Source organism: Parambassis ranga, chromosome 17, assembly GCF_900634625.1.
Source record: "Parambassis ranga chromosome 17, fParRan2.1, whole genome shotgun sequence".
Lineage (NCBI taxonomy): Eukaryota > Metazoa > Chordata > Actinopteri > Ambassidae > Parambassis > Parambassis ranga.
In genome coordinates this window covers 14,816,028-14,828,725 of record NC_041037.1, presented here as the reverse complement: position 1 = coordinate 14,828,725, position 12,698 = coordinate 14,816,028, and the positions used below count along the sequence as shown (strand labels likewise).

Sequence of the window (12,698 nt, the reverse complement as noted above, 5' to 3'; positions counted from 1 at the left end):
CAATTGTTTTCTTTTCACAATATGTGACCAACTGCTTGCCAATATTATTTCTCTTGTGTTGAGCAGTCCACATTTTGTGCTTGTACCTCATAATGAGTTAATGTAAAGTCAACCACACAGAACGGGCAGCTCTAAAAACCTGCAGAGAGAGAGCTCACTTTTATTTTCAAAAAATAACTGAAACGCACACGTAATGAGTGCTTTGATGTTCTACATTCCCTTGTAAGAGACAGTTGAGCCTATTGAAGTCCTGATCTAACAGCTGGGATGAATCCTGAATGCTGGTGATTGTGTGTGTGTGGAGCCTCAGCTCGCTCATGTTACAAGTCGACTGCTGATGAGCTGTTGAGGTGCAAAAAAAAAAAAAAACCTTGGAAACTGTAACGAGGCTTAAAGGGGCAGTCCACCCAAGTTGGAGATAAAATGTGTCAGTACTCACGCAGATAGCTTTGGTCTTTGAGAACAGCTATAATTTACATGCTTTGGTTCACTCAGTAATTGTTATTAAATTGGAATGGACACTGTTTGTCCCAGAGTAAATGAATCTGAACTCTGATCAGTTCAATGACACAGTCAGATCCTAATTTATTCGAATATGGTTTACTTTGCATTTGATGCTAATTAGCAAAGGGTAACATTTTGACATGACTGGTATGTACGGCTGTACTTTGGCTAAATTAACCTGCTGGCATTGCTGTGAGCTCCATTCTATCAAAGGTGTCGGTAAACAAACCCAAAGCTATCTGCTTGAAGCTAAATTCACCCTATTGTGTGAAGTAACCCTTTAATGGTCTTCGGCAGCCAGTTGGTATTTAAGTCCTTCTGTCACTAGGCAAGTTGTTTTGACAGTACTGTAGTCTCTTTTGCTTTCTAAGCACTCACCAACAAATCACTTGTCATCACTCCCAGTGTAGCTGTATGGTTGTCCTTACCTTGTGCAAAGGGCTGTGTAGGCTCCTAGTTCAGGTACTGATGTAAATGGTATATGTAATGATGTTGTAAATGTTCATATGATGGCAACTCCATGCACTGTCTCACAATTATGAGATTTGTATGTAATGATGTAGATGCATTGACTGTTTATGTGTCAGAAAAAAAGGAACATTTTAGTTGTAAATACTGATTAAGACAAACGGATGGAGACTCATCTTGTTCAGTACACAGCGTTTGATGTGTTTTGCAGTGTTTTCCACTGTCAGGGCATCACTCATGCACAAAATATTAGTTTAATCGGCACCTTATTGATATGTTAACATGCATTTTGGAATTAACAAGGTGCTTTTGATCACACACTGCTTTGATGTCATGATGTGCAGATTTGCTCACTGAAACCAGTTCAAGGCTAGATACTTCAGACCTGACGAGTGGCACAGGTTACACATTTCTTTGTCTGTGTGTGTGTGTGTTTGTGTGAGAGAAATTTGGTGATAAAATTGATTGATCATCAAAACATTTGTACTGAAAGTCACCTAGACTTTGAAATGTCTGTTTTGTTGTTTACTCATCAAAAAAGAAAAACTCATTCTCTGAATGATTAGTATTAATTTAACCCTTTGATTGGCAAGTATACTTCCTCTTTCAACTTTTTTTTTTTACAGATCATTACATATATTTTTAAAATGCTTAATCATAAAACGTGTCCACATATGCATAATTTGAAGCAGAATATTTGAGAGGAGGATTCCATAACTACTTATATACATTGTTGGAAAATTTCAACACATGCGACTGATTTTTAGTAGTCGAATAAAGTCACATGATGGAATTCAACAAGTGAAGAGGTTTTTCTTTAAATCTCATGTCTTTATTGCTTTTTCTGCCTTTAACTGGTCAGCCATTAGTAAACAATGATAATGATTTGTGTAGCGCAGTTAAATATTGAGTTCCATCTCATCTCTAACATGACTTTGCTACATTCTGCCCCTCAAATCATCTGCTGAGTGACAATGATGGACTTTGGGGAGATTCTAAGAGCCATTGGAGACTTTGGTTGCTTCCAAAAGCTCATCATTTTTGGGCTATCCTTGCCACATGTCATACTATCACTTTTCTACAGTAGTTTTCTCTTTATCCAGTCTGATCCGGAGCGACACTGTAACACAGACTGGATCCTCAGAGCCGATCCTGACCTGAGCACAGGCGAGCAGCTGAACCTGACTCTGCCCCGGGAGGAGGATGGGAGCTTCAGCAGGTGTCGGATGTTTGTACCTGTGGACTGGAACATCAGCGACATCAGGGAGCACGGACTCAACGAGACCACAGGGTGCCGGGACGGATGGGTGTACACCAACAGCCTGTATGAGGCCACCATAGTCACTGACGTGAGTAAACCATGACTCTTTGGTCTCATCTGTTTCGACTACCCCACTGATTTGCATTGTTTTGCAGTTTGATCTGGTCTGTGAGAAGGCTAACATGGCTGGAGTTTCACAAATGGTCTTCATGATGGGTTTATTGACTGGTTCATTCATCTTTGGACCAGCAGCTAATTCGTAAGTGATAATACACACAAAAAATGCAGGTTATCATAAATATGGAACTAAACAATAATAACTCTTTCTAACCTTTAGGTATGGCCGCAGGAGAACCACTCAGCTTCCGGTTATCCTTTTGTTAATTTTCCCCATAGCAGCCGGTGTGTCTCCAAATTTCAGTGTTTACATTGTATTTCAGTTCATAATTGGAGCTGCAGTTGGAGGATATAAGATGAACTCCACTTTGCTTGGTATGGCCTCTGCAAAGCTTCTGTACAAGCTGATGTCACAATGACTTCAGGATAGACCTGATTCTTCCTCCTCTAAATTCTCTTTGCAGCCACAGAGTGGATAGGCATCACTAGGAGGTCTTCTGCCTCCTGTTTATGCCAAATGTTTTTAGCTGTGGGACAGTGTGCCATTGCTGGCCTGGTCTATGTTGTTCCTGACTGGAGGAAAGCACAGTACATCATGGGAGGAGCAGAGGCCTGTGTGTTCCTGTATATTTGGTATGTGCTGTGTGAAGAGCTACATTTTATTGAATAATAAACCACACATATACTCACACTCTGACATATTATTGATCTTGTTAAGGTGGATTCCTGAATCTGCCAGGTGGCTGCTGGGACAGGGAAGGATCAAAGAAGCTAATGAACTGATCCAGAAAGTCGCAGCAATCAATAAAAAGAAAATTCCAGATAATCTGCTGGGTGAAGTTAGTCACAAGAATAAATCAAATCAAATAGACTTGAATGTTCCCACAGCTTATTTATATAATAGATCTGTATATATTTTCTTCCCCTCAGGTACCAGAGGAACAGACAGTCCAAAGTGAAGGAATCAGAAGTATCCTTACCTCAGGAGTCCTGATGAAGTATTTGTTAATTATGTCTTTTGTGTGGTAAGTAAACCATAAATGTGCATTTACTGTATTTTTCAGTGTGTCAATGCAGTTTGTGTGTGTTTTGTCATTTGAAGGTTTTCATTGAATCTGGGCTATGTCTGCCTTATGCTGAATGTGGGTGGGTTTGGTCTGAACATCTTCCTGGTTCAGTTTTTTTTTGGGTTTTCTGAGATTCTAGCATCCCTCGTCTGTTTATGGGTGCTGGAGTTATCGGGGAGGAAAAAGTGTCTGATGGCAACCCTTATGACAGCCGGCTTTCTTTGCCTCTTGACCCTGGCTTTCCCTCGAGGTGAGCTTTCTGCCTCTGTTCACACTTCTGTCTGAGTGTCGGTGCTCTGATATTTTCTTCTTCATCGTTCCAGACAGCGCTGTTGTCATCACCATCCTTGTAATAATGGGGAAGTTCTTTTTTAGCTGGGCTTGTTCAGTGTGTACGATCTATATTCAGGAGTTGTTCCCCACTTCTGTCAGGTTTCATAACATAACACAAACTTTATCACACCAATATTCATACATAAATGTGAAGGTTAATTCCATCTTCTGCTCTGTAGACAATCGGCTGTTGGCTTGGTCTACACAGCCTATAGAGTAGGAGGGCTGATGTCTTCGCTGCTGAACATGTTGGCCGTGAACCACTGGTTTGTACCCACCACAGTGTTCAGCAGCCTTGCTGTGGTCAGTGGGGCTCTTGTATTCCTGCTTCCTGAGACCAGTAAAAAGGAGCTTCCTGATTCAACCAGTGAGGCCAAAGGCAACAGGTAAGCAGCCCGTCACTGTTATGATTCACTTTAGATTTATCTGTGTCTTTATTGTTTTCAATGTTCTGTATTTAAAAAGTTTTTTGTGTGTTTATGTCGTAGGACGATAAGTGACGGGGAGACAGAAGGCAACTTGGCTGAAAACAACAGAAAATCCACCAAACTCTAATTAACGTACTGGTTTCTATAAGTGATTTTACCATCAGAGGACTGATGAAGAATGATGAAGGTCAATGTTGGTTATTATACATCCTTTGTTATAAACCCTCCTAGTGGTTGACACGCTGCTTCCACCACTCACGTCTGTTAACTGTTGTGAGTGCTACAACTATATATATATATATATATATATATATATATATATATACCCCCCACCTGTATAAATGTTGTAAGTTCACAATGTTTTGGGTCGGCTTATCTTCTCAGGCCCACACTCTGTTTCTGTAAGCCCACCGTACACTGGTATACCATTAAAATCTCCCACTGCAGTGAACTGGGAATAAGATGTTGAGTGAATTTCTTCAACAGTTTGGTGCCATGACCCGGATGGTGATATAGGGGAGACTGGGGCTTTTTGTCACACAGGTTAGGGTTAGGTTGTCACACTTGCAATAACTTGACCACTCAAAAGTGGAATACTAGTTTTGTGCTTAAACATAATGTGATGTCACAATCCATCTGGGAAAACCAAAGCACATTGAGGTGAGGACAAATTTCCCATTTTCACAATTGAAAGTAAAAAATAAAGACTAGATTTTTTTGTAATTGTCTGCTTAAAGACACAAATATCAATTATTTAACATCTGAACCTGTAATAAAGTGTTTCACCAGACTTTAGTCACAGTGCTGCTTCAAGCTAACTTTTAAATATGGCTGATAATAGCAAACATGGCTGTTTGGGGCAACTTGTCACACTACTTTTAAGGTTAAGAATCCTTTATTAGTCCCACAATGGGGAAATTGCATATATGCAATAAAAGACACAGAGAATCTGCTGGTTAGTGGTCGTTCAATTTGTGATTGTTCTTTGAAAGAACAAAGAAAAAACTCACAGGAGAAGAAATTGTCAGGAATTACACAAGAAAAACAAGAAATGGCAGCACAGCACCTGACCTGATGCTGAGGTCATGGAGGGAGGTGAAGTTGGCCAATTTTTATTCAAGTTCATTGATTAATTGAACGTTTTCTAGCTGAATTTAATTTTTTAATTAAACTGAAGTGTTCTTGTTTTATTTATGCCAAAATGTGTGTGACAACTTACCTGCTAATGTAATTTAATCTGTGTAAATGATTAGGAATGCTTGCTTTGTTACACCAGAGAAACCAAGCTGAGTCTGAGCTTAATTTGATGATAATCTATTTTTCGCTTGCTTGAGATCTTCTACGTGCAGCTTAAGTTAGATCCTGTTGTTATAACTCGTCCATGAGTTTCATGTTTGTTCTTAAAATCGGACGTGCTCTTCTAAGGGTTAAGCACTTAATGAACAGAGGATAGTGAAGAAAAGTTGTGTTTTTAAGAGTAATGATTAAGAGAAATCACAGAGTTAAGCACTACTGTTTGGAACACAGAGTTAAAAAAATGGAGTAAATGTCCAGTGTTTGGAACATAGTCTTGAGCTCATTTCTCAAGACTATGTTCCAAACACTGGATATTTTTTTCCTTTTTTCTCTCCTTCTTCTCAAGTTTCTGGGACACGAGAGAGTAAATGGCTGATGTGTTTGTGGAACACACTGATGCAGGACAGGTTGTATGAAGAGGGGATGACTCAGTCTCCCTGCAAAGGATCAGACTGTCTCCTTAAAGTAACAAAGTTAAATTGCATAAGAGGTAAGATATGGTAAATTGTATTTTGAGTAATATTTCAGAGTATTTAGAAGAAGATAAAGCTGTTTCCAGCCCTGTAGAGTATATAGATTAAAATGTAAATGGCCAATATCCTACCCTGTGGCTTGGCCTACCACAATTCTCCAGGTCAACTTGACCCACAACATAATGCCTTTATAGCTTTATTTTACTTTAACCTGTCAGCCATTAATAAACAAAGTTAATGAATTTACATGGAACTTCTCATTTGTCTTCAATTTAAGTCAGCAGGTCAACTTGACCATGAAAAGAACAGACCTCTGCCTGGTGTTCAGTTAACAAAATCACTCCATAAGACATGTAGGTCTTTTCAATGTACATTAAAAAAGTTTTAGTGTTTTTATTTTCAAAATCAAGTGATTTATCCTAAATGGACCATGATCTGTGAGGTAAACAACACCTCTGAATAGTGACTGAAATGGTTAGAAATTGAGTTAATAATGAGACATGATTGTTTTGAGTGTTTTGACATTTTTGGATAATTAATCATGCCCAGGTTCAAACTGACCCGGGAACATCATTGCTGTTCCTGAGAAACGAACATAACAGGAGGGTTAAAAATGACTGATGTGCCTGGTTCCAGTGGCCGGCTCCACAAGACGGAGGACGGTGGCTGGGAGTGGAGCGACGATGAGCTGGACGAGGAGAGTGAGGAGGGCAAAGCTGCTGTGGCCGCTCTGAGGGTGAGGCCCTGCGTGCCTAATGTAGTTCATTAGACAGCTTGATTGTATTTTTTGCACAGTGGCTGTTAAACCAGTAGATAGTGCTGTTGTACTGTTGTGGTGAACATTAGCCAGGCATTCGTAATTCATGTTGCTTCATGTCAATGTACTTACAGTTTCACTTACTCAGATTTAAGTTTTTTGTTGCTGCAACTTTGTGGGAGCTAACAGATATTTATATACACATTTTTTCAATGACCAACAGTATTACTGTATTGTTCTCGGAAATACACCTTAAAAACATGGGGTCCTCTCATATGTTTGAAATTATTTCGATACGATTTGGTCTTCAAAAAGCCGTTTTCCAAACATCTTGAAAAAGGGGAGGGTCATGTTGTATTTAGAACAATACAATGTGTAAACAAATCCAGTGTTTCCTGCCACCACACCTGTACCACATGCTCGATTATTGTCCAGTTAATTGACATCTAGGTGTGGGATTTCACTGTTCTGTCTGTCAGTTATGTTTTTTTTTGTCACACACTTTGTGTCAAATTTCTTCAATCTTTTAATGCTCCATCAGTCCATATATTGAGGGGATAAGAGGAGAATTGCACGTATGTAATTCTGACAATCTGTCATGTCCATTCTGCAGTCGCCCAGGGTGAAGGACCCCACATAGCAAAATTTGTCCGGCCCACATCTGGGCCACACCCTTGTATCAGTTCTGGCCCAATTTTGGCTGGGCCCTCGGCCCAATAATGGCCCACTTACTGAAAAATGACACTACTAATTTGGTCTGGCCCACGTCTGGCCCACACTGAGTAAAATGACACTATTTGTTTGTATTGGCCCACATGTGGACCACAAACTATAATGTGACCCTCATTGTTTATATTGGCCCAGTACTGGCCCACAATCTGGGTGAGTGTTGGTTGAGAATCGGCTGGGCCTCTGGGCCATGTCTGGCCCTTAACCTGTACATTTGGGTTGGCTAAGTGTTGGCAGAATGTCTCTGGGCCAGTATTGGCCAACACACTGTAAAACTGACTGAATATTGCTTAATTTGTTTTTGACCCACATGAGGCAGTACCTATGTCCAATAAAAAAATAAACAAATTCATTTTTTTTCATGAAAATATTTGTATTAACAATCAACAATTAATTCATTTACAACCATAAAAAGCAACCATCAAAAACACAAAGAGCTAGGCCATGCGCTCTTTTTCCAGGAGCCTTCTCTTTCTCCCTCCCTCCCGATCTGTTGCCAGCTGGAGCCATCTTTTTGTTATCTGCTCCACCTCTGCCTCAGCCACCACCCCAACAATAGGGTTTCTACGGACTGCAGCTAAAAGGATATGGGAAATAGATATGTGAATACCATGTAGTGTTTATTTAACAGTAATTAATTATGTCATATTGGAAGAACTATGTTTGTGTTCAAGACATACTTACCAATTATGACCTCTCTGAGGTTGAGGCCTGCCACAGATGTCTTTCCATTTACTCCCCTCCAATTTAGGCTCTTGGCCAGAGTATTACTAATTAATTTTTTGAGCACCCGCCAAGTTGTGTCCTTTACGTCTGCTCCGCCAATTGCTCCCAGATAGTTGATCTATAACAGAAGAAAAAAATGTGACTACTTTTGTTTTTACTTTGAGCCACTGCATTTTTTCAAGGGGTAAATAGGAGAGAGAGGATTAGGTAAACGGAGAGAGGGGGGACAACCATGCAGCAAACATCATCATACATCACAGAGAACAAACATGATTGTTGTAGCTGTAATGCTAAAAATTTAATTTTGTTTATCAGTATGTTAGCTGATTTGTTGTTTAAGTTAATTATATTTGCACTACATATATGAACACAGGTAGGAGTTGACAGTAACACTGGGTTTGTCAGAGGGCCGGGTGGATGTCAGCATAAAGACCTGGCATGGGAGGAAGCCACGTGGAAGACACACAGTTAGTGACACAAAATAATGGATCATGAATGGGTCGGCCTGATGAGAAGTCAGGAATAGAGGAGGAACAGGGGAGAAGAGGTGGGGGAATAGAGATGGTGGTGGTGTTAAGGAGGTAGCATCCACACAGAGACAGCTCAATACCCTAACCTTTTAAATACATAAAATCACAAAAAGTTCTTACCATTTTCTCTTTATAATCTGGACTCTGGAGACTCTGTTCCAGATTCTGAAGAGCCACAAGGTTTTGTAGTGGCAGACCCTCTATCTGCTCCACTCCTGGTCCTGGTGCCACCTGATGCTGAAGCAGCCGGAGAATTGTGCTCTGCTGGTCCAGCACCATTTCGAGCTTGGTTAAAACCTCTTTTAGCAGTGCTAGAGAAAGGAGTAACACAGTGTTAGAATAACACACACCTCTGAGCTGCAGGACAGGATGCTGCTAAACTGCTAACCATCATAGACAATCCTTCCCACCCTCTCCACAACACTGAGAACAAACTGAGAAGCAGCTCCTGCAGCCCTGGAACGTTACAAGTCATTCCTGCCGTCTGCCATTAGACTCTAAAATTCACCAGTCCAAGTCAGAACTGTGTGTGTGTGTGTGTGTGTGTGTGTGTTTCAGTGTGTTCCTGATTAACATAAATAAATTGATAACTTAACTAAGTTAATCTTAATGCTATATTACATCCATGTCCGTGTAGTCTGTTTTACTATGGAGTAAATCACTGGTGATTAAGAAAGCAGAAAAACAGAAAATACCAATATTAGTGCAGTGTATATAGCTATATCATGTCAAAATTTCAAAGTAGAAATCACTTGTCCTTACCAGGTTCTGACTGCTGAGGGGCCCACCTGTATGTGTGGTGACTAGGCAATGCTAGAGGAGAATTCACAGTATTAAAGAGAATTAAGGAACATGTGAGATTAAATGTGTATATACCATCTGTGTTATTAGCAAAATACTCACATGGCATTTCATTTACTGGCTCCCAACTTTGTAACATCTCTGAGTAATGTACAGGTGGAGGAGGCCCAGAATTGGTGGAGAGGTCGGTGTACATTGGCTGGGGGATTGGAAGTGGGGTGACAGGCATAGAAGGAGGCTGTATGATGGGAGCTGGGGCAGGGAGATTTTTGGTAGGTGGAGATGGTCTGTCCTCCTCTGACTCAACCCTCTCCAGACCTCCCGGGGGGCCAAGTTGGACACGCTTTCTATTTTCAGACATACAAATACAGATTCAAAATGTTCAATCAACATTAAATGGAAATGGTATAAGTGCTGATTCATTTAAATAATGTTTAATCCAAGATATTTGTTAGTCGGGACTTGAAAGGGAGAGAAAATAGTACTGAGGGCTGAGCAAACTAACATACTTTTTACGTCTAGGCCTTTGGCCACAAGCCTCAGCCTCAGAGAGAAGGTCTGAGGTCATCTCCGCCTCCCTGGCTTTTCTCCGTCCTTCTTCGTAGCTCTCTATAGAATAAAGATTCACTACACATTATATGTTTTATACAACACATTATAATTATATTAGTTCCCACTGACAGATGGAGAACAGTAAAGTGAGTAATCTGATGTTCATATCTCAACAATCACATCACAATCAGGAAGAAAATCAGATCCAAATGAAGAGTTACCAGACCTAGACGAAACATACTGTATAAGAATAGCAGAAGAAGAAAAACTTTAAACCTACCTGTTGTAAACAAAGTCCGGACCTCCCACTGGTCCCAGCTGTCCTCAGGTTCGGTTCTATTTTTTATGGCCAGGTGCAGGGCCATACCCCTGAGTGAACCAGGCCAGTAGCAGTGGCCATCACTTATCCACTGCGCTGGCACAAGTTCCACCTCCTGAGTTTGGAGAAACTCAACAACTGAATACATTACTGAAAAGAAAAAGGACAGGCCATAATAACCAATGTACACAGGTGAGTGAGAAAGTGAGACTTATGTAGTTTAAAGCTTACTGGTTCAGAGGCTGGTTCAGTGGAATCCAAGCCCATCCTTCATTCAAAAAAGTTTACTCCTACAGTTCTAGATGCCTGGCTTCAACTTTTGAATGACAATGACGTAGATGTCTAAGAATCTTCATTGACAAGCCCATCCTTCACAGTACAACTGCTGAACATATACAAGTTGACTTCCTGGCCATGAAGTGAATACAATGACTAAATACAATATCTAAATGCTGGCCTGGCCAAGAAAAGGTTAATTAAACAAACTTTTTACATTTTTCATATTTTTGTTAGGTGTAACAGACACAGTATAATGTATATATTTTATAGTGGCCGTGGAACAATCATATATATGCTATATGTTAAAAAAAAACAACACAAGAAAAATATGTGTCTATCCTAGAGGGAGGCAGAGCAGACAGACCTCTACCACAATAACCACAGATAAAAAAAACAGAAAGGTAAAAATCACTTGCTCCAGAAAATGGAACCAAGTTGCATCATTGTTTTGTGTGCAGAAGTGGTACTGCAACAAAACTGTCATTGTGTGGTAGCCTCACATATTTCATTATGTGCCCATGCACCTCCATGACTTTTAGCTGTGAAGAGATTTTGCCAACCACATATACACCCAAAATCTGAGAATTCAGAGGATACTCATAAAAAGGCTCCATCTGTTCATATTCTCTAAAGACAATGTAAATCTTGCCCAGAGACTTTAAAATGTTTTCTATCAAAGCAATATGGTCACCAATCTTTACACATCTGTCCCCCTCAACTGATATTTTGATTGTTGTACCGTTTAAAAGAAGTTCCTCAAACTGAACTACTTTTAAATCCATTAGGGAGGATGGAACTGGTCCATGGTTGTGCTCCTTTTGCAACTTGAGCTTTCCCTGTGAATCCTCATTCTCTGTAAATTTATCCATCTCAGAAATTCGACGAACAACCTGAGCAAGTGGATGGTGTGAAGTTCTAACCATCTTCTTCATCTTACCCAAATAATCCTCAAATGGAAATGAAGATATTAAGTCCAGATGTCCATGAAGTTTAACATCGTCTGGAAGGTGAATGAGACCATGAACATTGTATGTAACAAATTCAGGACCATACAACTCACTGAAGTGTGTTACAAAGGAGACCAGCAATTTCGATGCAAAATCATTAAGAGATGCAGACAATGAAGGGCTGGCAAGAATGAAAACGGCAACTGATAATAACATGAAGTTGTTATAGACAGGAGCAGACACCTCATTAAAGAGAAACACAGGCCCTGTGTACAACAAAAACTGGCGCAACTCTGTTGCTTTCCATCTCAGCCTCTCTAAGAGCCCCCTGGGTTTACGAGCAAACTCCACTGGAATGAAAGGCTTTGAGCCTAGAAGTTTCCTAGATATTTGTTGCATTTGCCGAATGGACAAGCGGCAAGACATTGGCCCTGCTGTAAACCATAAATCTAGAAGTTTACGTACAACACCAAGGCAGACAAGGTGCATGTAGTCAAGAGGAAAACCTGACACCATACCAATTCCTACATCTTTTAACGGAGAGTTTATGACATGATGTTCTTTGTCAGACATTTGTTCAAAAGAAAGATCAGAGCGGCATGGGCTGTTTACCTCAGGAAAAGTCATCCTATGTTTAAGATAAAGACCCTTTTGAATACACTTATCACAACCAGAGTAACCAGTGTGAGTTTTAGTCCCTTTAATGAAAGCTCTGGCAGGAGTATCACAGACCACAGATGTCAACTTTATGAAGCACTGTTTTCCATGGAGAACAAATCCTTTGCTCAGCTCTTCCAATTCATGGACCAAATCTCTAAGATAGTCAGTGAGACAATTTGGCTTTGAGTTGCCACAAAACAGAGCAATGACAACAGGCTTTTTCTTAACACCCTGTAGCAAACCGAGGATTGGCCAAAACTGTAATGAAGAACTCCTAAACAAAGGTAAGCCATCTACATTCAGCTGCAATCTGAACACATGCTTGTTTGGAATACAAGACCAGATGTGTGCCAAGCTTTTCTCAAAGGCCTTCCAAATGCCAAAATAGTAGTAAGTACCACCTGCAAGGTCATGGATGGTGTACGAGGTTGTGGTTTTAGGAGAGTCCTAG

General features: G+C 40.3%; 2 protein-coding genes across 2 annotated transcripts; one reads left to right on the top strand and one right to left on the bottom strand.

The window, feature by feature from the left end:
* Positions 1-543: 543 nt before the first annotated feature.
* LOC114449264 (solute carrier family 22 member 13-like) lies at positions 544-4,580 on the top strand. Its single transcript, XM_028426767.1, has 10 exons — positions 544-2,321; positions 2,389-2,492; positions 2,571-2,725; positions 2,815-2,983; positions 3,069-3,189; positions 3,281-3,375; positions 3,453-3,667; positions 3,741-3,849; positions 3,930-4,136; positions 4,239-4,580. Exons 1-10 carry the CDS (start codon positions 1,947-1,949, stop codon positions 4,303-4,305), a joined length of 1,617 nt encoding a protein of 538 aa, XP_028282568.1. The 5' UTR covers positions 544-1,946; the 3' UTR covers positions 4,306-4,580.
* A 3,290-nt stretch (positions 4,581-7,870) lies between these two features.
* Positions 7,871-12,669, bottom strand: LOC114449702 (uncharacterized). Its single transcript, XM_028427523.1, has 8 exons — positions 10,593-12,669; positions 10,323-10,511; positions 10,000-10,099; positions 9,593-9,837; positions 9,452-9,502; positions 8,810-9,000; positions 8,118-8,277; positions 7,871-8,010 (listed from the first exon to the last, which is right to left on the bottom strand). Exons 2-8 carry the CDS (start codon positions 10,507-10,509, stop codon positions 7,871-7,873), a joined length of 1,074 nt encoding a protein of 357 aa, XP_028283324.1. The 5' UTR covers positions 10,510-10,511; positions 10,593-12,669.
* Positions 12,670-12,698: the final 29 nt, after the last annotated feature.

Excerpts from the sequence above, each read along its gene's own strand:
- LOC114449264 (XM_028426767.1), top strand. The coding sequence starts at position 1,947 with ATGATGGACTTTGGGGAGATTCTAAGAGCCATTGGAGACTTTGGTTGC. Across the intron at positions 2,322-2,388 it reads AGGCCACCATAGTCACTGAC|TTTGATCTGGTCTGTGAGAA; the intron begins GTGAGTAAACCA and ends ATTGTTTTGCAG. Across the intron at positions 2,493-2,570 it reads TTTGGACCAGCAGCTAATTC|GTATGGCCGCAGGAGAACCA; the intron begins GTAAGTGATAAT and ends TCTAACCTTTAG.
- LOC114449702 (XM_028427523.1), bottom strand. The coding sequence starts at position 10,509 with ATGTATTCAGTTGTTGAGTTTCTCCAAACTCAGGAGGTGGAACTTGTG. Across the intron at positions 9,503-9,592 it reads GCCAGTAAATGAAATGCCAT|CATTGCCTAGTCACCACACA; the intron begins GTGAGTATTTTG and ends ATTCTCCTCTAG. Across the intron at positions 9,001-9,451 it reads CCCTCAGCAGTCAGAACCTG|CACTGCTAAAAGAGGTTTTA; the intron begins GTAAGGACAAGT and ends TCCTTTCTCTAG.